We start from the raw sequence: 27,287 nt of genomic DNA, 5'->3' as shown, positions 1-27,287 counted from the left end.
CGATAGTGTCCATAATTCATATTATATCCCACAGTAGTATCACTTTACCTTATAAACGTTACTCCTCACAGTAGAGCCCCTTATTCACATTACATCACACTGAATTGCTCCTTATTCACATTATACCACAGCTATTACTCTTTATTCACATTAGACGACACAGTAGAGTAGTAAAGCGAACCACTTTCCGTCAAACTCATTTTTGACAGGTGGGAACGCCCCTAATTATGCAAACCACGCCCAGATCCTCCCCTAACCCCGCCCAGATCCTCCCCTAACCCCGCCCAGATCCACCCTTAACCACTCCCCTAACCAAGCCTCCTGATACGCCCACTTTTCATTCCCTTCTGCTGGTATTTTATATGAAATAATCCTACAAATCAGTTATAAGTGCTTTGTGTATTAACACCGATGATGCAATGTTGTATATTATTTCCAGATGATTTATAAAACAAACGGGCGAGCTAGGAATGCTGTTTATTGGTCTCTAGCGTGATATCTATAAAAGTGTATACTGCTATGTCTGTGAACAAAATATCCGGTGTGTTACAACAGACTGCTAACCGAAAAAATCATATGAAGAATGCGTATTACACTGTATTAAAACCGGGGAGTTATAGCGGCATTGATAAGTTTTATGCATCGAATAAAGAAGTGTTTAAAAGGAGCGATATTAAAGAATGGCTGCAAAAACAAGATACTTATACATTACATAAGCCGGTCAGGAAAAACTATAAAAGGAATATGATCTGCGTATCGGGTATAAATCAACAATGGCAATGCGACTTGGTTTCGCTCATAGACCTTGCAAAGTACAATGATGGATTTAAGTACATACTAACAATCATCGATATTTTCAGTAAGAGGGCGTGGGCTGAAAGCTTAATGACTAAGAATGCTACATCTGTCGCTATTGCTTTTGAAAAAATATTTCAACAGAGTTACGTACCAAAGAATCTACAAACCGACCGCGGTAAAGAGTTTCTAAACAAAACCTTAAAAAAAGTGTTAGAAAAATACGATATACACCATTTTACGACTAATAACGATGTAAAGGCGGCTGTCATAGAACGCTTTAATAGAACTTTAAAAACACGGATGTGGCGTTATTTCACAGCGCATAACACTTACAGGTATATAGATGTTTTACAGGCCTTTATATGCAGCTACAATAACACGTACCACAGAACGATTAAGTGCGCACCGTTTGAAGTGAAGCCCTCTAACGCTTTGAGGATTTTCAAGACTGTGTACGGCGATTACTTTAAATACGGTAAACAAGCGCCACGTTTTAACATCGGTGAACACGTGCGCATATCCAAATATAAGGATATATTTCAGAAAGGGTATGAACAGAATTTTTCTGAGGAAATATTTGTCATACAGGATGTGAACACTAAAGGTGTTAAGCCGCTTTATAAGTTGGCGGATCTCTACGGCGAAACCATTACAGGCAGTTTTTACTCTGAAGAACTACAATGCATTCCCAAAAACCATAATAGAATTTACAAAGTGGAAAAGATTTTAAAAAATAAGACAGTTAGAGGTCGAAAATACGCGTTAGTCAAGTGGCGCGGATACCCTGCAAAATTTAACAGTTGGGTAGCGACAGCTGAGTTAAAAGATATATAAAGCGCATTACCCTCTAAACAAGACGAGCTATGGATGACAAATCGTTTTACATAACTTTACCCAGCAATGCTTCGGCCTACACTTTCCCGCAGAATAAGATATCTAACTATACAACAAAGCTTGCAAAGTCGATACACTTAAGCGGTGAGTGGGAAGTCGCTCTTACAGAGATACAATACCCGCACACATGGAATACTCTGGATATACAGGATTGTAGGTTACAAATAACACAGGACGTTATGCTAACCAATTCAGTTGTGGAATTCACAACAGTGTGCGTTAAACCCGGATTTTATAAAACAATTGATGAGTTGCTGATTGTAATCAATGCAGAAATTGAACATCATAAACTGGATGGCGGTTTAAGGCTAGTGTACAATCCGCTTGAACGTATTGTAACATGCGACAGTAAGCGGTTGTATCATCTTTCAGCGGGTGATAAACTGACGAGTATACTTGGTTTACAGCCTAAAACTAAGATTTCTAAACCGTGCGCAGATATCAAGGGGGGCCAATATACGCTGTATGTGTATACTGACATTATCGAACATCAGAGGGTAGGTGATAGCTACGTACCGCTACTACGCACAGTTGAAATTAAGGGATATAACAATGAAGTGATCACAATACGTTATGAGAAGCCCGATTACGTACCTTTGTGCAAAGCGCATTTTGACACAGTCGCCATAGAGATAAAGGATGACCAGAACAAGAACATATCATTTAAGTTTGGTAAAGTGATCGTGAAACTACATTTCAGACGTCGCAAAAACGATATTTATTAACTAAACAGAATGGTCGCTGTTAAAAATTATGGTGATCCGGAACTCTACGCACAATATTATAATACACAAGCTGGTAATGGATTACCTGGTTTTCACGGCAGTGCGTACATGTACGGCTGCGGTTTAGGCGGTATTTTTCGAAGTCTTTTCAGAAAAGCTGTTCCTCTTTTCCGGAGAGGTTTAGAGTTAGCTAAACCGCATATGAAGACCGCGGCACGTAATATAGCGAAAGATGTTATCGGACAAGCCACATCGGCTGTAATTAGTAAAATACACGAGTCGAACCAAGCAAAACAAGATGGAGCTGGCCTAATATATACAAGAAAAGGTGTGTCTAAAAGAAAACGGAAACATGTAACATCACTTCCGCCTTGGGACATACCCTTTTTAAATAAAAACCAGAGACGACGCAACTCAAAGAAGAAGAGAAAGCCGAAGTGCACCGTTGGTGATATTTTTTAAACATGTCTTTCATACACCACGAGTCCGTTGAATGTGCAAAAACTGAGCTGGATCTTTTTGACGTACCCCCAACACAAACTAGCATAGAGAAAAGTCTATACGTTGAAGTTCAACCTTTAGCGGCTTTATCAGACACAGCACCGCTAGAGTTTTATATAGCGGCCAGCGGTGAGCACTACTATGATCTGAACAACACAATGCTGTACGTGACGTGCAAGATTGTACGAACTGATAACACACCGATACCGCAAGGTGCGCGGGTCGCACTTATTAATTACCCCATAGCGACTTTATTCAACCAAGTGGATGTAACTTTGGGTGATAGACTCATATCACAATCCAACAATCTTTACGCATACCGAGCATACATTGAGACTATATTGAATTACAGCTCAGACGCTTTGTCAACAAAACACACAACAGGATTATTTTACAAAGATTCAGCTGGAGAATTTAACAACACGGTGCTGGCCGGACCAAACACGGGATTCAAAAAACGAGCAGAAGCGACAGAGCAGAGTCGCACTGTTGAATTGCTAGGACCACTTCATTGCGACCTTTTTCATCAACATAAATTAATTTTAAACGCCGTTGACCTGAAGATTAAACTTACCAGAAACAAAGACGCATTCTGCTTAATGTCGGCTGACGCGGATGCCTTTAAAATACAGATCACAGCGGCGTCCCTGTTCGTGAAAAGAGTACAGGTTTCACCGGCCGTGCGTATTGGACATGCGCAGGCTCTGCTAAACGGCAATGCGAAATACGCGATTGACCGCGTTGGGATGAAAATCTACAGCGTACCCACGGGCAGTAGAGTATTTAATCTTGAAAATCTATTTTTAGGTCAAGTGCCGAAAACTGTCATAGTTGGCTTTGTGGATAACGAATCATTTTCAGGAGTCCATAACCGGAATCCCCTTTGCTTTGAACATAAAAATGTAAGTTTTGCATCCCTTTATCTGGATGGAACGCCGCACCCCGCCAAGCCATTTCAACCAGACTTTGTACATGGTAACGCTGTAAGAGAGTATATGTCACTCATACAGATCACAAATAAACAGAAATCTGACAATGGTATACTGATTGACCGCGAAGAGTACCTCAAAGGCTACACGCTATTTGCTTTTGATCTTTCACCTGAACAGGAGTGTGGAGAACACCTTTCCCTGATAAGAACAGGGAATCTACGCGCCGAATTCCGCTTCGCAGAAGCACTGGACCGGACAGTCAACGTGATAATATACGCTCTATTTGATAACATCATCGAGATTAATCAAAGGCGCGATGTGCTGTACGATTATCTATAAATGAAATAAACTAAAACAGCGTTTGCTGAAAAATGAACACATTACAGATAAATTGTGTTCTGTATGCTGCGCAAAGCACACGGAATATTTTTAAAGGTACTTATCCGTGTGATCTGTTGCCTACCGATAAACTGACGCAATACCCCAGCGCATTTGTAATCAATACGCATAGTAGTGGACAGCCCGGTGAGCACTGGTTGGCTGTTTATTTTAATGAACACGGTATTTGTTATTTTTTTGATTCCTACGGTCTCTCGCCGGACAGTGACATTTTCCCAAAGAATATCATAAAGTTTTTACATTTTAATTCAAAAAGTATTTGTCACCAAAACCGGCAGTTACAAGATTTTTCAAGCACTGTATGTGGTCAATATTGTATTTACTTTATATTTATGATGTGTAAAAACAACAAATATGATGAGATTATGTCCCGATTTAGTATTGATACAAAATGTAATGACCGTTTAGTTGCAATGTTTGTAAGGCGCTTGCCGAAAAGTCATTGTTTGAGTCGTTATACGGCTAAATGTATACAGAAATGTGTTACTTGTAATCATCCCTGTGAATGAAACATTTTATATACAATGTTTCATAACTATAATAAATCAATGATTTTAAACTTTATGTTGTTGTACACTTGTGATTTTCTTTCAAAAGCAAGGATTAGAAACCAAGAACAAATCAGATCATTATAAATCATAAGATTATTTTATTGTAACACAAAAAGCATATTTACAGATACATAAACGTAATATTATAACAAATGTATTCAGATCAATGTTTAAAGCATTTATATACAATGATTCATAACTATAATAAACAAACTTTTAAAAAAACATTATTACAAAGTCAATGCTTAAAATCAATATATAATAGAAATAGATCATAGGCTCAGCCACGGTGAATCCTGTAACATTTCTACAGTTCGTTTTCTAGGCATTAAGTAGCCATGAGTCGTTGTTAATCCGGGACTGCTTATAACATTTAAACGTCTTTTTTTATATGCATCTAGATCTGGTGTTAATAAATAGTCATCATCAATGGTGCGCGTTTCTGCTTTTAAACGTTCTAGGAGCATTCTGTTTGATGCGTTGCCGACTACAGTGGACGGAACATTTATTTCAGCCATAGCGTGCATAATTTCACTCCACCCATGCGGCATTTTACGGCTCGACACGCTGTGGCTTTGCGTGATGTGTCTTATTAAATCTAACATATTGGATCCCTGTACAACGTTACCTTTATAGAGAAACTCGCCTTTGGCGTTCCAGTTTGTGATGTGTTTCGAGCCTGTCATTTTACTTAAAATAATTTCAGAGTTCTTCCTATATCGGGCATTAACACCATCCACAACATCATGATAAACAATGTCAATTCCGTCTGGTTGATCAGAATTGTTTGTTTGCGGTTGGGATGTTATTTTGGGTGTTAAAAGAGTTAAAGATGACATTTCTCTATCAGCTTGCTTACTCAACACCATATATTTCTGCAGAGCGGCTGTATAACGTTTAGCTTTATCATATTCCGATAAATTATTATTCTGTAGTATGTTTATGATTTCCACATCCAGACCTTGCGTGACTGTTTTACGTATATCATCGTTACCCGGTTTGTTTTGTAAACGTTCTATCTGTCGCTGCGGAACCAGGTACATTTTCTCAGCGTATTCCATCAGCGATTAGTCAGAAGACCTGTTATTAACGGAATAGCAAAACCAAGCAAAGATCCAATAAAGCCACCAGATTGTTTCACCAAGCGTTTCTTTTTACCAATGGCGCATTTCTTATCACAAAGCGATTTTATAAGGACTCGCTTCTTTTTAAGGTATCTCAGCTGACGTTGTGACAAGGGTATTTTACCTTTAAGTATATTGAGGGCTATCTCGCAAATTGTTGTTACTAAATCGTTTGAAGCGGTTGATAGAATAGCTTTTCTTTGAGTCGGTGTCGCCTTTATTAACGCTTTTAAAAGCGACCAATTGCGACGTAAGCGCATCGACATGTTCGCTGTTAGTGGAACTAAGATAAATGACTAAAAGTTGTAGAATTACAGCTTTTTAGAAGCACGTTTTTTAAGGACATACGCTACTGGTGTATCTGGTGGAAATAAACCACTTCGTAAACGGTACTCATCAAGCGTATTGTTTCTTAAATCAACCAGTAAATACCCATAAGGGGATCTGGTTGCATCTTCAAAAGATTCTAAAAAGAATCTTGATTCACCCGGATACATCTGTCTAGCCAACGTTGCCACTTGCAATTTATCCCTAGGGTTTTTGAAAAGAACCATATATTTTGTATTTAAATGTATGGTTCTGCTCTTTTTACCCTGACAAAATACATTTTGCACGAGGTACATGATGCTCAGATTTCTATGGTGTACATACTTTGTGAAAGCTTTTTCAATCTCTGAATTATTACTAGCCGATTCCATCAGATCATCAACAACCGCTAAATTAATCCTATCAGAGGAAAAAAGTTGGTCGTCGTTAAAAGTCTCAGGTAGACCCTCTATAAAACGAATGTTTGGATAATCACGCAGAAGCTGATCATACATAGGTTGCCAACATCCGTAAAACCAAACAATGTTATCAGGCACGTGTGATATGTGCGTAGATGCATTTTGCAGCAGCATTTTAACAAAATAACTTTTACCCGAATTGGAGGGGCCTGCTAAAATGCATGAAAAGGGATGTTGCAGTCTGATATCCATCTTAATAACCAAACGGTAACGTTGTGAAGTTTTCTGTAAATCTCCGTTTAGTGTAAACGCACTTTTGCGTTTTCTGCAGAACGCGCGTTTCAATTTGCCAATACTTTTTAATCCTCACTATTCCGGGTTGACGTATCACAATTTTTTTCTGGATGTCACCTTCAGAATTTAAAGGGTAATCCAAGACCAACTCTTTCAGACTGTCAAAGTTGACGTGTTGCGCATTATCAACGTTGAGTGTTATACCTTTAACTTTTAAACAGGTCTTTCCGTTATTTAGACGATATCCATATGATTTGGGACCTGATGAGACAAACTCTGTTATATGCGTACCGGTTGGTATTTCGCTAGTCAGTTCACCTAGATAATCACCCAATGGTGGATTCCAATCACCGGGGCTGCTGACAAAAATAACAGAGTCTGTATCATGGTAAAGACAACGTTCTTGTAAGCCGTCCAATAGTTTGTACAGTTCAATTCTAGCATACGCTGTTGTAAACGCAGCTATAAAAATATTACAGCTACTTGACCGGGTGTAATGGTCTTTGGCGTACCTCCAATTTACCATAACCGAATCCTCGTCAATAAAATCTAATGCAGACACCTCATAGTGAGGTAAAAACGCGTATTCAAAAAGTTTGTCAGGATCTGTTACTATCTCCGTATTGGGCATGTTATTACGTTGACCAAATTTACCCCACAACGAATTCAAAAAAAGTTTTGATAGTTGTCTCTTGGAGGGATTGTAATAGATATGATCTGGTCGTAATGACACGCCTTCATTTTTTTGATAGTCATCTATATATGCTTGGCGTTTCTCAGAGTCTGTACACCATTCGGGATAACCCGATGCCTCTTGTTTGTCCCTGAGATGTAATTTAATGTACTCTGAAAACAGTTTGTCAGATTGCTCATCAAAATGCCACACTTCATAGATTTTATGCACTTTGTATCCCTTGTCAACTGATAAATTTATTTCTACAGTACACCACGTGCCGATCAGTGATCGTTCCTCATCACTATGTTCGCACGACTTGGTCTGTCCAGACTCAGCACAAGTGCGACATAAAGGAAACATTAGTTTACCATTCATTTTAACCGGTAGAACCGGAAAGAAAAGATTACGTGGTGGATACACTTTTACTTTAGCTATGCCAAAATACGTTGTGATATCGCCAAAGTCTTTATAAATGATCCTGGGATGTTTTACAGGACATGATTTGGTTTTATTGACAAATGGATATAGACTGGTAAAATCATAGTAGTGTATCTGTTCATCCTGCTGTGTTTTGTGATACATCTTTATGGCATTTGTACGACCACCGTAAAGTGAATCTCGCGGATCCAAGGGTTCGGGTAATTCTTTAACCTTCAGAAAATCCTGTAGACGGGTATCGTCCTGTAACATTTTTTTCCACTGGCATTCCCAAATAACACGCACGTGAAAGCCACAGAGCTTAAGATAGTTAATTCTCACTTGTGTCCTGTGTTGTAATTGACCATAGGTCGTTTGAGTCACTTTGTTTGCATCATCGGGATTGTAACATGCGCCACAACCATGATAAAAGCAGCCTTGGAACTCAAAAGCCGTTTGTACACCATCGATCACTGAATAACCGTCCAGATAGTAGTTACCAACTTTCTTTTCGCCTCCTTGTAACGCGTGTCTTATGTCTATGCCTTCTGTATGGGATATGTACATTAACCACTGTATGGCCGGTGTTGAGTAACGCTTCTGAGTCTTGTGATAGTTATCGCCCGGGACAAGTGCCAACGTGTTAGCCTTCAAAAATCTGTATCGGTACATCGACATGCAGATTGAAGCCAGCGTGGTAAGTTGAAAGGGATCAACCCATCTCTTAACAATGACCGGCTTACTTTTCTTATATACGACCTCCACCTGTTCGGTCATTGATATAACAGCGTCTCGGAACACCTTACAAGCTTTCTGTAATATTATCACGTCCTCCTTGCAATAGCTTTTAAGTTCTTCCTGGAAGTTAAATGGCTTATGTTTGTTTTTCTCATACCACACTTTGAAATCAACCTTTTCCGATTCCATCATATATTGCACACCGTAATGTTGAATATCAGGCATTGTCCCTACATAATTTTGGTTAGCGACTGTGTTAAAAAAATGTGGGAAATGACCTTTTGAACCTTCAAATCCCATTGCTTTTGGTAAACGACTGAGTCGCATTGGCAAGAAATTTAAAGAATCGATAAATCGAATATTTAAATCACACACCGTTATGCATAACAGTTTACCGCCTTGTGCCAACACAGCTGTTTTCAATTTTTCCTTAATCAATTGTCGCATTACAAAGTACGCATCATAACGACCGGCATTATGAGCTATGAATGTGTATCCCACAAATTTTGGTCTCATGAATGTTTTTACAAAATCTTCAATACAAGTAGAACCCTGAAATTCCCAGGATATCTCATCCATTAGCGTTAATGCGTAACAGAAATTGGGTATGTGCACGCCCGTTTCTTGCATGCATTCAAAATCATAAAAAATGTATTTTAAAGTAGAAATCGATGCTTTAATGTTTTGAATGTAACACACATGATCCGCAAAATTGTCAACAGTCACTTTGCAAATGGGGCATTTCATACCCCGACAATTGTGGTCTGGTTCGGTGTACATTCCGCATCGATCACAATACATTTTTTGAAGGCACTGTATTTTCAGGTCCATTGCTAAAGACCTGTGTGTCTCTAAACATTCTGTTGACCTGCAAAACACTCTACACTGCGTACACCTTAGTGCAGCCTGACCTGTATCAACGCATTCCTGTCTGAGACATGACTTACAAAAGAAAAGGCAGTCATGCCTATTTCTGTGGTGATACGCAGTGTGGCAATATTTACAGAAGTAACTGGATCCCACAAAAGCTTTAATGTCCAAAATGCCATAGTAATGATCATTGTGCCATAATATGAATAGAATTTCATCATAACGGCTGTCTGTGTAATAAAAATTCCATCCGCCATCACAATAATACAAAATTTTAATTTTTGATTTCAAATGTTTTTCAAAACAAGCAATATCGCTAAAGCTGATCATTTTATCAAGGGGCAAATTCAAAGCTTTATGAATCTCGAGAGCTCTCTCGTGTATCATGTGGTCTGTAGAGTTATCTTTGTCCATTAGTTTGCAGAGACTAGCCGCCAGACACAGATTGTTACCGGTGTTATTAAAATCAAATAATAGCCGACGCCTCTTCTCAATTAAAAGGCTATGAGGAATCCTTCGTAGGCTCCTCCCCATCAGGGCACCACCGGAACGATTCTTGAAAACAGAGATCACAAATTTTAACTCTGTATCAAATAAAACCTCAGCATTACTTTGCAGCATGTTTGTTATCTGATTCAAAAAACTGATGGCGTCTAATGAACCATGTGGTTTACGATGCGAATAGATGGCATTGTGTAAACCTCCACCCTCCAACCTTAGCTGTACGCGATCGGACGGATCAACGTCAGCCAGGAACTCATCGAGCATGGTCTGTATAGCCGTATGAATGGCTCGAACGCCCTCTACAAATGATGTAACTCTGTTCAAATTAACAAACCGGAAGTGATGATGAATTTCAGACGCTCTGAAATTGGGGTGATTTCGTTCGTACCTGTCTATGGATTCTAAAAAAACAGGTTGTGCCACCTCATTATTACTAGGCGTTTCCGGGACAGCCGCCCCGGGTGATGCTACGTGTTCAACGCTGACCGTCTGTGATGATCGTCTATCTATGTGTCGTGACGGACTGTTGTCATTCTGTTCATTAAATCTATGTGTACCTTGTCGTGCCGATCTAAGTTGTTTCTGTTTTCTTAAATTTGTTAATGTACTTATGGATCGTTTTACTTTTAAATTCCTGTTTGTATTTTTATGACCCTGTGCTCTATGCTTTGCAATGCTGTTCAAACCGCTTCCTGTCATAAGTAGTCATTTCGATGTTTTTTTACCGAATGAGTTGTCCTCTAGGAAATCACGTTTCCCTGACTAGATTGCTCCGTTCTACAGCGATCCCCAGATAGCGTTTAATAAGTTTATTAAGCGCTCGCTGGTCCCGTTTGCCGCTGTGCATTATTTCTGATAGTTGTGTTAACAGTCCTGTAGACGCATGGTTTGTGTAAGCTGTCTCTCTCCAAATAGACCCTATCAAAGCATTATATTTTAATTCAGATGCTTTACTAGCAATCTCTGCCCTTGTGGGTTTGCATGTAGCATTTTGTCGATTACCACCCATACCTGTTGAACCTACGCCTAATGGACAGTCGTCATTAACATCCATTGTTCTCAGGCGCAGCGGCCGTTGTTGTTGTCTATCATCAATACCCGATGGACCGGCAACAACATCGTCCGTCGCTGCAGAACGTGACTCAACCACAGATGCTCTAACCTCTTTGTTTGGAACATCTGAAATATCAACACATTCATGATTATCCACAGCCTCTACGTCAGATATATAAAGTGGCTGTGCGTCTTGAAGTAAATCATAAACGACATCTGTATTTATAACGGGGTCAACCTGCGTATCTGGTAATATAATGGGGTCAACCTGTGTGTCTGGAATTATAATGGTTTCAACCGGTGTATCTGGTATTATAATGGGTTCAACCGGTGTATCTGGTATTATAATGGGATCATTCTGAATGACTGATGTTATTATAACCCTATTTTCTTTTGTATGTCTGATCTTGTACTTTTTTGAGAGCCTATTGACCCTCTTACCTTTTGCAATCTCTGTGTCAACAGTTTTAGCACTAACACAGTTCATTTGTTCATCATCGTCATTCTGATCGGGCAACATCTTGAATTTGTTGATGTTGCAGCTAATTGGCACCTCTTGTACTGCAGTCAATCTCCTTCTTTTAGGCACAGTTTTGTCATTATATTCCAATTTCCTCTTCACACCTCGATGTTTAGGTTTTTCATTCACCCAATGCGTAGTGCGCGGAACGCCACTCACACGACTTCTTGGGTCCATTGTACTGTACACTTGATTCATTATCAATGGCTTAGAATCAGCCAGGCGTAAATGTCTGTTCGGCAGATGTCTGTGTTGATTCTCTTTGTCATCGGTGCTGTGCGTCGTTGTATCGGGTGTGCTTGTACGTCGGTCTGCTTCTTCGATCATCTCATCATCCGTCAATATGCAACAATAGCCGTTCTGATCCATGTTAAATAAATTTTCATCGAATGCTAAAAAACAAAAACAATTAGTTGCACAGCTACAATTTACATTTTTGCTCTGTGAAAAAAATTGCATTTTAAATACGTGTAACAACCGTATAGCATCATTTAATTAACAGACTATCAATAGAAAACAAATAGTTAGATGTACACCTATGATATACATTTTTTATCTGTGAAAAACTAATGTTTTAAATAACTTACTATCGATAGAAAACTCAGCTGGAGATTCCGACTCCTGTGACGGCATCGGTCGCCATTGCTCACCGCGCATATACTTTTCAAAGTTCGTTTCCACGCATGGTCGGTTTGGACTATCTGCGAAATACAAATGAGTAATTTAAAATCATTTCATACCATATACCGTGATAAAGACTAAAGACGTAATAGGAATTTAAACAAGCTTGATACAGAGGTATGTATACCCTTACAAAGAATCAAAAAGAGTTGAGTTTACCTAAAGGACGTTTACCTAAAGGAAAAAGTAAAATTCTCAGACAAACTTGCACTCACAGCTATTTTGCGATTTCGGTGACTCCGAGTACGTCGGATAGGACTTCTGAATCATTTCAACATCAGAACCATTAGCACACTCTAACCCATGTGGCTCTCTTCTTCTCAGTCCTTGATCGACAGGACCTGCGTAGATTAATTCTTGTTAATTATACATGTATAAAAATTTTAAAAACAAATTATTCAACGGCATTTAATATCCTTAAACAATGTATGAACACCTACGTTTTAGCGGTTGATAAAGATGTGTATCAGTATGCGAAAGATACGTGATCATGTCATCATCAGATATTCCGAAAACATTGCCGTTTGTTAGCTGATAAAAAATAAATAAATTAAAAAATTAAAAAAGTGTATTAATAGAATTAACACACATATACGACACTGTGATCAAATGAATAGAACATAAACACATACCTCCATCTTAATATATAAGCGGTAACACTGTGAAATATTCTTATTTCTGTAAGACATAATGTATTTTAAATATGTATTAATAACAAGCATACAAAAGTTATAATATTATGCAACATTTATGATTCACAAAAATATTTTATACACGGTAAAGCATCGAAAATGTAATTATTCTATTCATTTAAATGAAAATGTTAATGTGATAATACATGTAAAATGTACATGTCAAAATAAGCCACTAACTGTCACTCTTTCATACGTAATAGATGTAAATGTTTTTAAAATACAACATGAACAGATATCATGTACGCACCAACAACATTGTTAACAGTTAGGTAAAATCAATTTATACAACTATTAGCTAATAACTACAAAACAACTTTTAAGAAAAATAAACCACAAATATGTTATTAGTTGCATTAGCGTATCAGATGTTAGAACAATTTAAATAATTATAATATTAAATTACTTACATAATGTCGTTTCACCAACTTCAGTGTCAGAAATTCGAAGATGATTTGGAATGAACTGAACCTACCTCCTTTATAAAGCTGTAATTCTGCCGATTCACGCAAAACACGAACCTATGGGTGTAACTGTAGGAGGAGTATACAGTTTAAGTTTTCAAAGATCAACTTATTTATTAATTTGCTGTAATTTTTTTATGTAAACTGTTATATAATTAATTTCTATAACATTATATCACACAGATAATAGCGATCATTTGGAATATAAACATTGCATAATGTCATTTTATAAAAACAACAGTAGTCATAATACAAAATAAAATTTCAAAGATCAATCTATTTATTAACATGTTGTAATTTTTTACCGCTTACTGTTATATAATTCATTTCTATAGCAATATCTCACATAGATAATAACGTTCAATAGTAATTTAATTTATATTACAAAATGTGAACAGTTATATTAAGTATATTATGCATAAGTAAATTGTTCATGTGTACACATATATTTAGACAACAGATGGCGCCACAGTCACATAGATGTGTCAAAATGTATGTATTCAGTGCTGCGTGACACATATTTCTTAGTAATATGCTTTTTAAAAAACAACATGCATGCAAAATATTATCTTTGAATGCCGGGTATACAATGCTACTCCACCCAACAATGACTTGTTAGAAATAGTAATTTTAAATTTTCCTATCTATGAACAGGAGTGCTGACAGTTACTGATAGCCTGTCTTATTAGCATAGATCTATCATCAACTACCCTTCTCTGAACCTCCAGCATGTTAGAGGAACTCAGAAATGAGAATTATACAATTTAAGTTTTCAAAGATCAACTTATTTATTAATATGCTGAAATTTTTTAACGCTTACTGTTATATAATTAATTTCTATAATATTATTTCACACAGATAATAGCGATCATTTGAAATATAAATATTGCATAATGTCATTTTATAAAAACAACAGTACTCATAATTATTAGCATTTTGTAATTTTTTAACGTAAACTGTTATATAATTAATATAGCATTATCTCACATAGATAATAACGTTCAATAGTAATTTAATTTATATTACAAAATGTGGATTTAACAAATATGCAGTAATTGGAATTACTGAGTGGCTATGAAAAAAATCAAGCGTAGTCATTTATCATTATTAACAACAGCACATAGACATTATTTTGAATATTACAAATGATGTATTTATCAAATACAATCTAATTGTAAAGCACAGCGGATTATGCTGCGCTAATAAATAAATTATATTATGCATAAGTAAATTGTTCATGTGTACACATATATTTAGACAACAGATGGCGTCGCAGTCACATAGATGTGACAAAATGTATGTATTCAGTGCTGCATGACACACATTTCTTAGTAATATGCTTTTTAAAAAACAATATGCATGCAAAATATTATCTTTGAATGCCGGGTATACATTGCTACCCCACCCAACAATGACTTGTTAGAAGTAGTAATTTTAAAATTCAAAATTTGCATTTTCCTATCTATGAACAGGAGTGCTGACGGTTACTAATAATCTGTCTTATTAGCATAGATCTATCATCAACCACACTTCTCTGAACCTTCAGCGTGTTAGAGGATTCCAGAAATACAGTGAATGTATGAAGAAAAAAAATACTTTAAACACAGAATGATTTCTTCATATAATATTATTAATATTAACACATAGCTCGCACGTTTATTTTATAAATCATCTGGAAATAATATACAACATTGCATCATCGGTGTTAATACACAAAGCACTTATAACTGATTTGTAGGATTATTTCATATAAAATACCAGCAGAAGGGAATGAAAAGTGGGCGTATCAGGAGGCTTGGTTAGGGGAGTGGTTAAGGGTGGATCTGGGCGGGGTTAGGGGAGGATCTGGGCGGGGTTAGGGGAGGATCTGGGCGTGGTTTGCATAATTAGGGGCGTTCCCACCTGTCAAAAATGAGTTTGACGGAAAGTGGTTCGCTTTACTACTCAGTAGTGCCCTTTCTATACGCAATGCCACATAGTAGAGCACCTTATACACATAATGCCACACATTAGTAATGCATTTATACACAGTAATGCTCCTTACACATTTGAGACACATTATTAATGTCCTTATAAACATAATGTGCCTTACACATTATGACAACCTTTATTAATGCCCTTTTACACATAATGTCCCTTACACATATGCCGCACATTATTAATGCCCTTATACACATAATGACACACACAGTGCCCCCTACACATTTGCTGCACATTATTAGTGCCCTATACACATAATGACACACATACCGTAGTACCATGTTATACATATGCCGCACATTATTAATGCCCTTATACACATAATGACACACATAGTGCCCCTTTACACATATGTTGCACATTATTAATGCATTTTTACATGACACACATAATACTCCTTACACATATTTCGAACACTAATGCACAACCAACCCACTCACATGCACACAGCACTCACACTGCCACTAACACTGTGACCTCTGCCTCTGCTTGGATACAGATGTGTCCTCACAAATCTTGCCTCAATGCTAATGTTGGGCACCATGTTTTTAATGAAAATGCATCTTATTTGCATTGCTATGTGGCTAGGATGCACAAGCAGCTTCTGTTGATTAAAATGATATACAGCATGCCTATATACTGTGTGAGACTGTGGCTGTATCTGCATATGAAATGCTACACACAGAATATAGGCATGCCGCATATTATTTTAATCAGCATAAGCTGCTGATGCCCCTAGGCATATCACATGCCCTAGGCAATTGCCTAGTTTGCCTATGCCTATGGCCGGCTCTGATGGCAATCATACATTACCAGGAAAGTCCTGGAACAGAGCATTTTCTCCCTCATGGAGAGGGTCAGGTAGGCAAGTATGTGTTTAGTAGTGTTAGTGTTCAGTCATGTTTGTGCCCAAATTGTATAGTACTGCCCAAGAGCAGCGTGTTTTGAGAAGACTGCAGAAATCAGTGGGATCTGCGCAGTGCTTCTCTGTTTGTATAAGTAAACAAAGAAAAAAAAAATGCTTGGAGTCCATCCCATGCCTAACCAGCACTGTCTTTTTCAGCCATCTTTATTGTAGATAAAAAAATATGGTAAAAAGGGGACCCATGTATTTAATGAACCAGTACTGGGCCATGGGCCCTGCATCTGACTATTTGGACCTGGTTCCAAAAAATAGGATTTTAATACCTACCAGTAAATCCTTTTCTCTTAGTCCGTAGAGGATGCTGGGGATGCTTCAAGAACCATGGGGTATAGACGGGATCCGCAGGAGACATGGGCACTTTAAGACTTTGAATGGGTGTGAACTGGCTCCTCCCTCTATGCCCCTCCTCCAGACTCCAGTTTAAGGAACTGTGCCCAGGGAGACAGACATTTCGAGGAAAGAATTTATTGTTAAAACACGTCGAGCATCTTACCAGCTCACACCTCAAGTATGCCGCAAAACATGACATTCAATAGAACACCAGCCGACGGCAAGAAACATATGCAGCAATACGCTGACAGAAAGTGTAACACAACCTGCGTGTAAACACAACCAATAACAGCATAACGCATGTAACATCATGAACAACGTCAGACACAGGCTGACTGAACGCAACACAACATGTGTGTAACCATAACCAGTAACTGCAGATACAGCCTGCACTGGGACAGGCGCCCAGCATCCTCTACGGACTAAGAGAAAAGGATTTACTGGTAGGTATTAAAATCCTATTTTCTCATACGTTCTAGAGGATGCTGGGGATGCTTCAAGAACCATGGGGTTTATACCAAAGCTCTAGAACGAGCGGGAGAGTGCGGATGACTCTGCAGCACCGATTGACCAAACAAGAGGTCCTCCTCAGCCAGGGTATCAAACTTGTAGAACTCCGCAAAGGTGTTTGATCCCGACCAAGTAGCAGCTCGGCAAAGTTGTAATGCCGAGACCCCTTGGGCAGCCGCCCAGGATGAGCCCACCTTCCTAGTAGAATGGGCTTACCCCAATTTCGGTAACGGCAATTCCGCCGTAGAATGAGCCTACTGAATCGTATTACAGACCCAGCACGCAATAGTCTGCTTGGAAGCAGGAGCCCACAGGACAAACAGAGCCTCTGTTTTCCTATTCTGAGCCGTTCTGGTGACATAGATTTTCAAAGCTCTGACCACATCGTGAGACTTCGATTCCGCCAAGGCGTCAGTAGCCACTGGCACCACAATAGGCTGGTTTACGTGAAAAGATGAAACCACTTTTGGCAGAAATTGCTGACAAGTTCTCAACTCCGCTCTATCTGCATGGAAGATTAAATAGGGGCTTTTGTGAGACAAAGCCGCCAATTCAGACACCCGCCTTGCGGATGCCAACGCCAATAGCATGACTACTTTCCAAGTAAGGAATTTCAACTCAACCAAAGGTTCAAACCAATGAGATTGTAGGAACTGCACCACATTAAGATCCCATGGTGTCACTAGGGGCACAAAGGGAGGTTGGATGTGCAGCATGCCTTTCACGAAGGTCTGAACTTCTGGAAGGGAGGCCAAGTCTTTCTGAAAGAAAATTGATAAGGCCGAAATTTGTACTTTAATGGAGTCTAACTTTAGGCCCACCTGACTGCAAAAAAATGGAGAAAACGCCCTAGCTGAAATTCTTCCGTAGGAGCCTTCTTGGATACACACCAAGACACATATTTTCTCCAAATATGGTGGTAATGCTTCACCGTTACTGCTTTTCTAGCCTGAAGTAGTGTGGGAATGACTTCGCTGGGAATACCCTTTCGGGCTAGGATTTGACGTTCAACCGCCATGCCGTCAAACGCAGTTGTGGAAAGGCTTGACACACGCACGGTCCTTGCTGCAACAGGTCCTCTCGTAGAGGAAGAGGCCAGGGATCTTCTATGAGTAATTCTTGAAGATCTGGATACCAGGCCCTCCTTGGCCAGTCTGGAACAATGAGTATCGCCTGAACCCTTGTTCTACTAATGATCTTTATCACCTTTGGAATGAGTGGAAGTGGAGGGAACACATAGACCACCTGAAACACCCACGGTGTCACTAGCGCTTCCACCGCTATTGCTTGAGGGTCCCTCGACCTGTAACAATATCTCTGAAGCTTCGTGATGAGGCGAAACGCCATCATGTCTATTTGAGGAATTCCCCAACAACTTGTCACTTCTGTGAAAATTTTTTTGATGAAGACCCCCTTCTCCTGGATGGAGAACGTGTCTGCCGATGAAGCCTGCTTCCCAGTTGTCCACTCTGGGAATGAACCTCGCTGACAGAGTGCGTATATATTTAGTCGCTCAGTGGAAAATCCGTCTGGCTTCTGCCATTACTGCTCCGTTTTCCGTTTGTAGAAAACCGTTATAAATGGCCCTTAACTCCAGACCGTTAATGTGGTGACAAAGCCTATATGTTTATCCTATTTAAAACACTTTAAAAGGTTAAGAGACACAGTACGCAATTGGCGCAAAAGGTACCGCAAGGGTACGCCCTTAGTGTAGCAGACGCTGTGCACAGGGTGTGAGCACAGGCGTCGCAGACACTTACAGAATTAAACTTTAATAACTATACCTTAAGGAATGTACTTATACTGTAAACATTTGTGCAGTGATAATGTGTAGATGTAATGCAGTGTAACCTTGTTAGTTTAAAAGCTGTATGAGCGTATGTGACGCTCTGAGAACCCCTTAGCAATATAATAAACACTCTAATACCGGTCTAAGGTCACAACACCTTTAAGGAAGAGAATGAACGTTCAATTGCAAAAGAATAATAAAATACAAGTTATACACTACCAAGATAACATAAAATACCCAACCGAATCACTACACATAAAATACAATACAGATACAATTACATTTAAAGGGGGGAAGGAGAGAGAGAATGGCTTACAACATTAATAGGAGATAAATATGTCTGCAGAGAATTTACACATGTGAGAAACAATCGCTGCGCAGTTAGTCAATGCTGAGACCCTTTGTGGAGAGAAAAATTGAGCTCACCCAGGCTGGCTGTCCCTATATACGCAACACCCAGCAACAACACAATGGTCCCTACAATACCGCATGGGACAGAAGCTAGACTCCATTTTGGGAAAAACTCCCATGATTCCAAAGTCTGTAACATATGATTTAAAAGGGAATGCTAGCAGCCATTTTAGATTTGCAAGTCCAAACACATGGTACTCTCTGCTACACCACAATCACATAGCAGAAGACACAAGACTCCACTATATTCCAAAAATGTCCAAGCCTCAACACAATGCATATGTTCTGATTTTACAATTCCAAACCATCTAAATCACCTTTCACAATTTCAAGCCAACACAGTATCTCAATAACCAGAGCATATGGTAAGCTGACTATGCTATCCTTCCAGAATCAGCACCACATATCTCATGCTGTCCATATGAGCCATCACAAGACCAGATCACCACGTACCCACAAGTATCAGCCTGCTATTGCTACAAGCACATGACTACAGTAACAAAAGGAAGTATGTTTTGACTTCTAACCTTCAGCAAGATGCATCATGTAAAACTACTATAATCTGTTATAAATCACCATCCATAAATGTATACCAGAGATGCTATGCTACAGATTGTCTACTGTTCCAATTCATTACAGATTTCATAGAGTATCATCCCAAATACCCAACAATCACACAACTGCACAAGCATCATTAATCTTAAGCCATTTGTATCTCCAAACTAACTATTCTATGCCAATCATTTCACAACTACTTTACCACAAACACATATTTAAACTATTCTATGCCATTAAGCCATGAGTATACAATACTTAGCCTTTCGCTTGGAGCCTGGTGATAAGCAAGCCATGCTTCTGGATGCTTGCTTGGTTCTGAGTGAGTCAGTCAGCCCTGTGATTTCCAGTGGATATATCATACCTGCATTCCAGCTATGGGGGGTGTCAACCACAGGAAGTGTGTGTCTTTCACAGCATGTGGGCTAGCTGTATCAGTGAGCAGAGCTGACCATGTGATCTTGGTTATGCACTTGTTTCAAATTCCTGTCTTGTGGGAAGCTATTGTTTGGCGAATACTGTCTCACTGTCCACTTTCAGTTGAGACAATGACATCCCAGCAATCATTCTTCTGGAGACAAATCCAGCCCCATTCGTAAACACAGGTGTTGGCCCTCCTCATTGAATCTCAAAGCTTAGTGTAATTAAAGGCTATTGTATTCCGTCTGCGGGACAGAAACTGACTATTCTTAGGTGTAATTTATTCGGAATACAATTAATCTTCAATTACTATTCCTGTGCTTAACTATGCATAAGAACATGTGAAGCCCTTTTAACATGCAAAGGGGAATCTCTAAGGTCTAAGAGCCATCTTGAGACCCACTGATACCTGTTGAACTCAGGGGAATATTAACTTATAAAATACATTATTTTGATTAAATATGCAGCGTGCACACGCATGAAGTGCATATATGGCAACGTGCAGCGTGATATTTTTCTGACTTTGACAGTGGTGACTAGTATGCAAACTTGACCCTCTTCCTTCAAAGTTATCCACTCATGCGACAGCTGCCCCGCCTCAAAGGCATGCATCCGTGGTCACTAGGATCCAGTCCTGGAACCCGAACCTGCGCTTATGAGAGCTGCACCGCTACCACAGGAGTGATATTCTGGTCTTAAAAAACAGAATTAACCCAGGTGGGAAATGGACCACTGGTCCCGCCAAAACACCCTGGCATGTAACCTGCCCACTGAATGTCCTCGTAGGCCGCAACCATCTTTTTCAGCAACTGAACGTATTGATGGTTTGACACTAGTGCAGGTTTGCCCAAACTCTGGATCCTCAGAGTCTTATCCACTGGAAGAAAACAACCACTCGGTTTCTTGACCTCGCCATACTCAGGTGAGCGTCCGAGTACAGGATAATGATGACTCCTTACTAGCGACGGAAAACCAGCATACCGCCCACACTCTGGTGAATCGGTAATGACAATCCTGAATTGCAACTACCCCAAGTAAGCCTAATGCGGAAGAAACCGAAATTAGACCGCCTTTGTCCTTTTCTAGAGTGGAGATCCAAGCCAAGAGAGATTCCATCTCGGATTTTAACTTCTTTAAGTAAAAATTTTGGGATTTCAGATATTGGATTGGTTTGACCGAGCCATCCGGCCTCGGGAGCACGAAAAAAACTTGAATAACAGACTCTTTTTTTTTTTTTTTTTTATTATTAACCGGGACCGCAGGACAACGATCTGATCCTGACACAACTCTTTATTGCGTCGCATACTACCTCCTTGTCCGAAGGAGAATTGGTCAAATTGATTTGACAAAAATCAGTGAGGGGAAACGTCTGGAAACCCCAGTATTTCCCCCTTAAAACTCACTGGTCCATGTCCGTTCCAGGACTGACTGAAGAGTTTCAGACATGATCCCACCGTTGTGTGCTCCCGTAAGACAGACCCAGTGTCAGACGGTGGATGTGGCAGAAACAGAGGATGATTTCTGCTCCTGTGAACTTGCAAAGGCTGCTGATCTCTTACCTTTTCACCTTCCTCTACCTGCAAAGAAAGGGGAATCCGTATCTACACGGTCAAATTGACTGCATCCTACAATAATGCGTCGCCAACCGTTGTGAGGGAACATAGGGCAAGAAGGTAGACTTACCAGTGGCCTCTGCTGAGATCAAACTAACAAGGCCATCACCAAACCAGGCTTCACCTTCCTAGGGAAGAGACTCCAGTTCTTCTCGGAGCCAGCATCAGCATTCCTCTGTGAATCCACAACGCCCTCCTAGCCGAGACCGCCATGGAATTGGCTCGCAAACCCAAGAGCCCTATATCCCTTGTAGTCACGCGGCAGTATGCGGCAATGTGCTAGATATGACTCAACTTAAGGAGTACCCAATCCCTCCCCAGGGTAATTATATTGGATGACAAGGTAACCGACCATTTCTGAATACAACTACTCCCCCATCCGCATGTAATGCATGTATAATCAACGCACACGTGGACACATAATTAAAAATAAGATTTTACTTACCGGTAAATCTATTTCTCGTAGTCCGTAGAGGATGCTTGGGACTCCGTAAGGACCATGGGCAGGGGTGGATTGGGAACAAAAAGCAGCCCTGGAAAAAATTGTACTAGTGGCCCCACATGGGCAGCAACAGAGGTGTAAGGTCTAGCCATGGACCATGGCAGCAGCACCCTCCCCAAAAAACTTTCCAGATAGTGGGCATGTCCAGCATCAAGGGGAAGTTAAAAATAAATAAAATTAAATATTATGAGCACATTATATGATACACCTTTATAATTTAGGAAACTATATAATTATTTAGAAAGATATATTTTCTTGCTTATTACACCAATCATATCCCAATCACTATTCACTCAATCTTACATGTCAGCCAAGCAGGCAGACAGAGCATACACTAGATCATCGGCAATCACAGGTTAAGTGGCAAAGTAATTTTCAAATATGCAAATTATTTTGCATCTTATTCATTATGTCTATAAAAAGGACCACATGTCCTCAAACAAAACAGGCCCCACGGGTGCGTCGGCCCACCGGGAATCTTCCCTGTGAATCCTATGGCCAATACGCCTCTGACCATGGGGATAGATGGGCTACGCAGGAGACATGGGCACTTTAAGAAAGAATTTAGTTCCTGGTGTGCACTGGCTCCTCCCTCTATGCCCCTCCTCCAGACCTCGGTTAGAGAAACTGTGCCCAGAGGAGATGGACAGGACAAGGAAAGGATTTTGTTAATCCAAGGGCAAGATTCATACCAGCCACACCAATCACACCGTATAACTTGTGATAACTACCCAGTTAACAGTATGAAAGCAACATATCATCAGTGCAAGACCGATGCAACTATAACGTAACCCTTATTGAAGCAATAACTATATACAAGTATTGCAGAAGAAGTCCGCACTTGGGACGGGCGCCCAGCATCCTCTACGGACTACGAGAAATAGATTTACCGGTAAGTAAAATCTTATTTTCTCTAACGTCCTAGAGGATGCTGGGGACTCCGTAAGGACCATGGGGATTATACCAAAGCTCCCAAACGGGCGGGAGAGTGCGGATGACTCTGCAGCACCGATTGAGCAAACATGAGGTCCTCCTCAGCCAGGGTATCAAACCTATAGAATTTTGCAAAAGTGTTTGAACTCGACCAAGTAGCAGCTAGACACAGCTGTAGTGCCGAGACCCCCCCGGGTAGCCGCCCAAGAAGAGCCCACCTTCCCAGTGGAATGGGCCTTGACCGATTTTGGTAACGGCAATCCAGCCATAGAATGCGCTTGCTGAATCGTGTTACAAATCCAGCGAGCAATAGTTTGTTTTGAAGCAGGGGCACCAATCTTGTTGGATGCATACAGGACAAACAGCGCTTCAGTTTTCCTGACTCTAGCCATTCTGGCCACGTAAATTTTCAAAGCCCTGACCACATCAAGTAACTCGGAATCCTCCAAGTCACGTGTAGCCACAGGCACCACAATAGGTTGGTTCATATGAAAAGAATTGATACCACTTTCAGCAGAAATTGTGAACGGGTCCGCAATTCTGCTCTATCTATATGGAAAACCAGATAGGGGCTTTTATGTGACAAAGCCGCTAATTCTGACACACGTCTAGCCGAAGCCAAGGCTAATAACATGACCACCTTCCACGTGAGTTATTTTAACTCCGCCGTTTTAAGTGGTTCAAACCAGTGTGACTTTAGGAAACTTAACACCACGTTAAGATCCCAAGGTGCCACCGGAGGCACAAAAGGAGGCTGGATACGCAGTACTCCCTTTACAAACGTCTGAACTTCTGGTAGAGAAGCCAACTCTTTTTGAAAGAAAATGGATAGGGCCGAAATCTGAACCTTAATGGAGCCTAAGTTTTAGGCTCAAATTCACTCCAGTTTGTAGGAAGTGAAGGAAACGGCCCAGATGGAATTCTTCCGTAGGAGCATTCCTGGCCTCACACCAAGAAACATATTTTCGCCATATACGGTGATAATGTTAAGATGTCACGTCCTTCCTAGCCTTTATCAGCGTAGGAATGACCTCATCCGGAATGCTTTTTCCCGCTAGGATCCGGCGTTCAACCGCCATGCCGTCAAACGCAGCAGCGGTAAGTCTTGGAACAGACATGGGCCCTGTTGCAACAGGTCCTGCCTTAGAGGAAGAGGCCACGGATTTTCTGTAAGCCTTTCCTGCAGATCCGGATACCAGATCCTTCGTGGCCAATCTGGAACAATGAGGATTGTTCTCACTCCTCCTTTTTCTTATTATTCTCAACCCATGGGTATGAGAGGAAGAGGAGGAAATACATAGACTGACTGGAACACCCACGGTGTCACTAGGGCGTCTACCGCTACTGCCTGAGGGTCTCTTGACCAGGCGCAATAACTCTGCAGCTTTTTGTTGAGGCGGGACGCCATCCTGTCTTTGTGGCAGTCCTCACCGAACTGCAATCTGTGCGAAGACTTCCTGATTAAGTCTCCACTCTCCAGGACGTATGTCTGGTGAGGAAGTCTGCTTCCCAGTTGCTCACTTCCGGAATGAACACTGTTGACAGTGCTCTTACATGATTCTCAGCCCAGCGAAGAATTCTGGTGGCTTTCGCCATTGCCACTCTGCTCCTTGTGCCGCCTTGGCGGTTTACATGAGCTACTGCGGTGACGTTGTCTGACTGGATCAGAACCGGTTGGTCGCGAAGAAAGGTCTCCACTTGACGTAGGGCATTGTATATGGCCCTTAGTTCCAATATGTTGATGTGAAGACAAGTCTCTTGACTTGACCAAAGACCTTGGACATTTCTTCCCTGTGTGACTGCTCCCCTGCCTCGGAGGCTCGCGTCCGTGGTCACCAGGATCTAGTCCTGAATGCCAAATCTGTGGCCCTCTAGAAGGTGAGCACTCTGCAGCCACCACAGGAGAGATACCCTGGCCCTGGGGGATAGGGTGATCAGCTGATGAATTTGCAGATGTGACCCGGACCACTTGTCCAGTAGGTCCCATTGGAAAGTCCTCGCATGGAACCTGCTGAAGGGAATGTTTTTCCCAGGACTCGAGTGCAGTGATGCACTGACACCTGTCTTGGTTTCAATAGGTCCCTGACTAGAGTCATGAGTTCCTGGGTCTTCCCTATCTGAAGGTAAACCCATTTCTGGTCTATATCCAGAATCATACCCAAGAAGGGCAGACGAGTTATAGGAACCAACTGTGACCTCTGGAAATTGAGAATCCAGCCGTGTTGCTGTGACACCTTCAGAGAAAGTGACACGCTGTTGAAGAACTGCTCTTTTGATCTCGCCCTTATTAGGAGATCGTCCAAGTATGGGACAACTGTGACTCCTTGCTTGCATAGGAGCACAATTATTTCCACCAATTACCCTGAAATTGGTCATGACAATCCTGTACCGCAATTGTCAGGTACACCTAATGGGGTGGATAAATGGGAACATGAAGGTATGCAGCCTTTATGTTTAGATACACCATCAAATCCCCCCCTTCCAAGCTGGCGATGATCGCTCTGGGCGATTCCACTTTAAATTTGAACCTTTTCCCGTATAGGTTCAGAGATTTTAATTTTAAAAATAGGTCTGACCGAACCGTGCGGTTTCGGGACTACAGCCAAGGTTGAGTCATATCGCCTTCCTTGTTGCAGGAGGGGAACCTTGAGCACCACCTGTTGGAGATACAATGTGTGAATTGTAATTAATATTATCTCCCTTCCTGGGGGAGAAGCCGGTAGGTCCGATAAGGAAAAACCGGCGAGGAGGCACCTTTCGAATTCCAGCTTGTAACCCTGAGAAACAATTTTTTATTGCCCCGGGAGCCACCTGTGAGTGAACTCAGATGTGGCTGAAGAGTCGAAGACGTGCTCCCACTGGGGCGGACTCCCTTAGCGAAGCTCCAGTGTCATGCGTTGGATGTAGTAGAGGCCGGGGAGGACTTCTGTTCCTGGGAACTAGCTGTGCCCTGTACCCTTACCTCTGGTAAGTAAGGACGCTCCTCGTACTTTCTTGTTATTCTGCGACCGAAAGGACTGCATTTGATAATGTCGTGCTTTCTTAGGCTGTGAGGGAATATAAGGCAAAAGATCAGAATTACCAGCTATAGCTGTGGAGACCAGGTCCAAGAGCCCTTCTCCACACAATTCCTCAGCCTTGTAAGGTAAACCTTCCATATGCCTCTTTTAGTCGGCATCACCTGTCCATTGCATGTTCCACAGGACACTTCTAGCAGAAATCGACACAGCGTTGACTCTAGAACCCAGTAGACTAATGTCTCTTTGGGCATTCTTTTTATATATATATATATATATATATATATAAGACAGCATCTTATATACATATACTAGGGTCAATACCATGGTATCCTTATCTAGGGTTTCAATCTCCGCTGATAAGGTATCTGTCCGCGCTGCTATAGCGCTATAAACCCATGCCGACACAATCGCCGGTCTGAGTAGTGTACCAGAATGTGTGTAAATGGATTTCAAAGTACTTTTACTGCAAGCTATCTGCAGGATCCCTGAGGATAGCTGTTAAGTCAGCGCTACCTTTTGGGTAAACGTGACAAAGCTTTGTCCACCCTAGGGGAAGATTCCCATCGTATCCTGGCCCTAGTAGGGAAAGGATACTCCCTCAGAATTCTTTTTGGGAAGCTGCAGCTTCTTGTCTGGAGATTCCCGCTCTTTTTCTTCATGAGAGGAGGGAAATTTACCTCCGCTTTCTTCCCCTTAAACATGTGTACCCTCGTGTCAGGGACAGATGAGTCATCAGTGATA

The 27,287-nt window shown here is 40.8% G+C and overlaps 2 protein-coding genes across 7 annotated transcripts in view; one reads left to right on the top strand and one right to left on the bottom strand.

Annotated features, from left to right (window-relative positions):
• The window catches only part of LOC134966292 (NXPE family member 4-like), a 642,982-nt gene that overhangs the window by 206,864 nt on the left and 408,831 nt on the right, over nucleotides 1–27,287 (top strand). The window lies entirely within an intron of this gene.
• Nucleotides 10,897–13,086, bottom strand: LOC134966843 (uncharacterized). Its single transcript, XM_063943888.1, has 5 exons — nucleotides 13,035–13,086; nucleotides 12,843–12,933; nucleotides 12,618–12,743; nucleotides 12,309–12,422; nucleotides 10,897–12,113 (listed from the first exon to the last, which is right to left on the bottom strand). Exons 1-5 carry the CDS (start codon nucleotides 13,038–13,040, stop codon nucleotides 10,897–10,899), a joined length of 1,554 nt encoding a protein of 517 aa, XP_063799958.1. The 5' UTR covers nucleotides 13,041–13,086.

The sequence above is a fragment of the Pseudophryne corroboree genome, chromosome 10 (assembly GCF_028390025.1).
Source record: "Pseudophryne corroboree isolate aPseCor3 chromosome 10, aPseCor3.hap2, whole genome shotgun sequence".
NCBI lineage: Eukaryota > Metazoa > Chordata > Amphibia > Anura > Myobatrachidae > Pseudophryne > Pseudophryne corroboree.
This window is presented reverse-complemented; position numbering and strand designations above follow the sequence as displayed.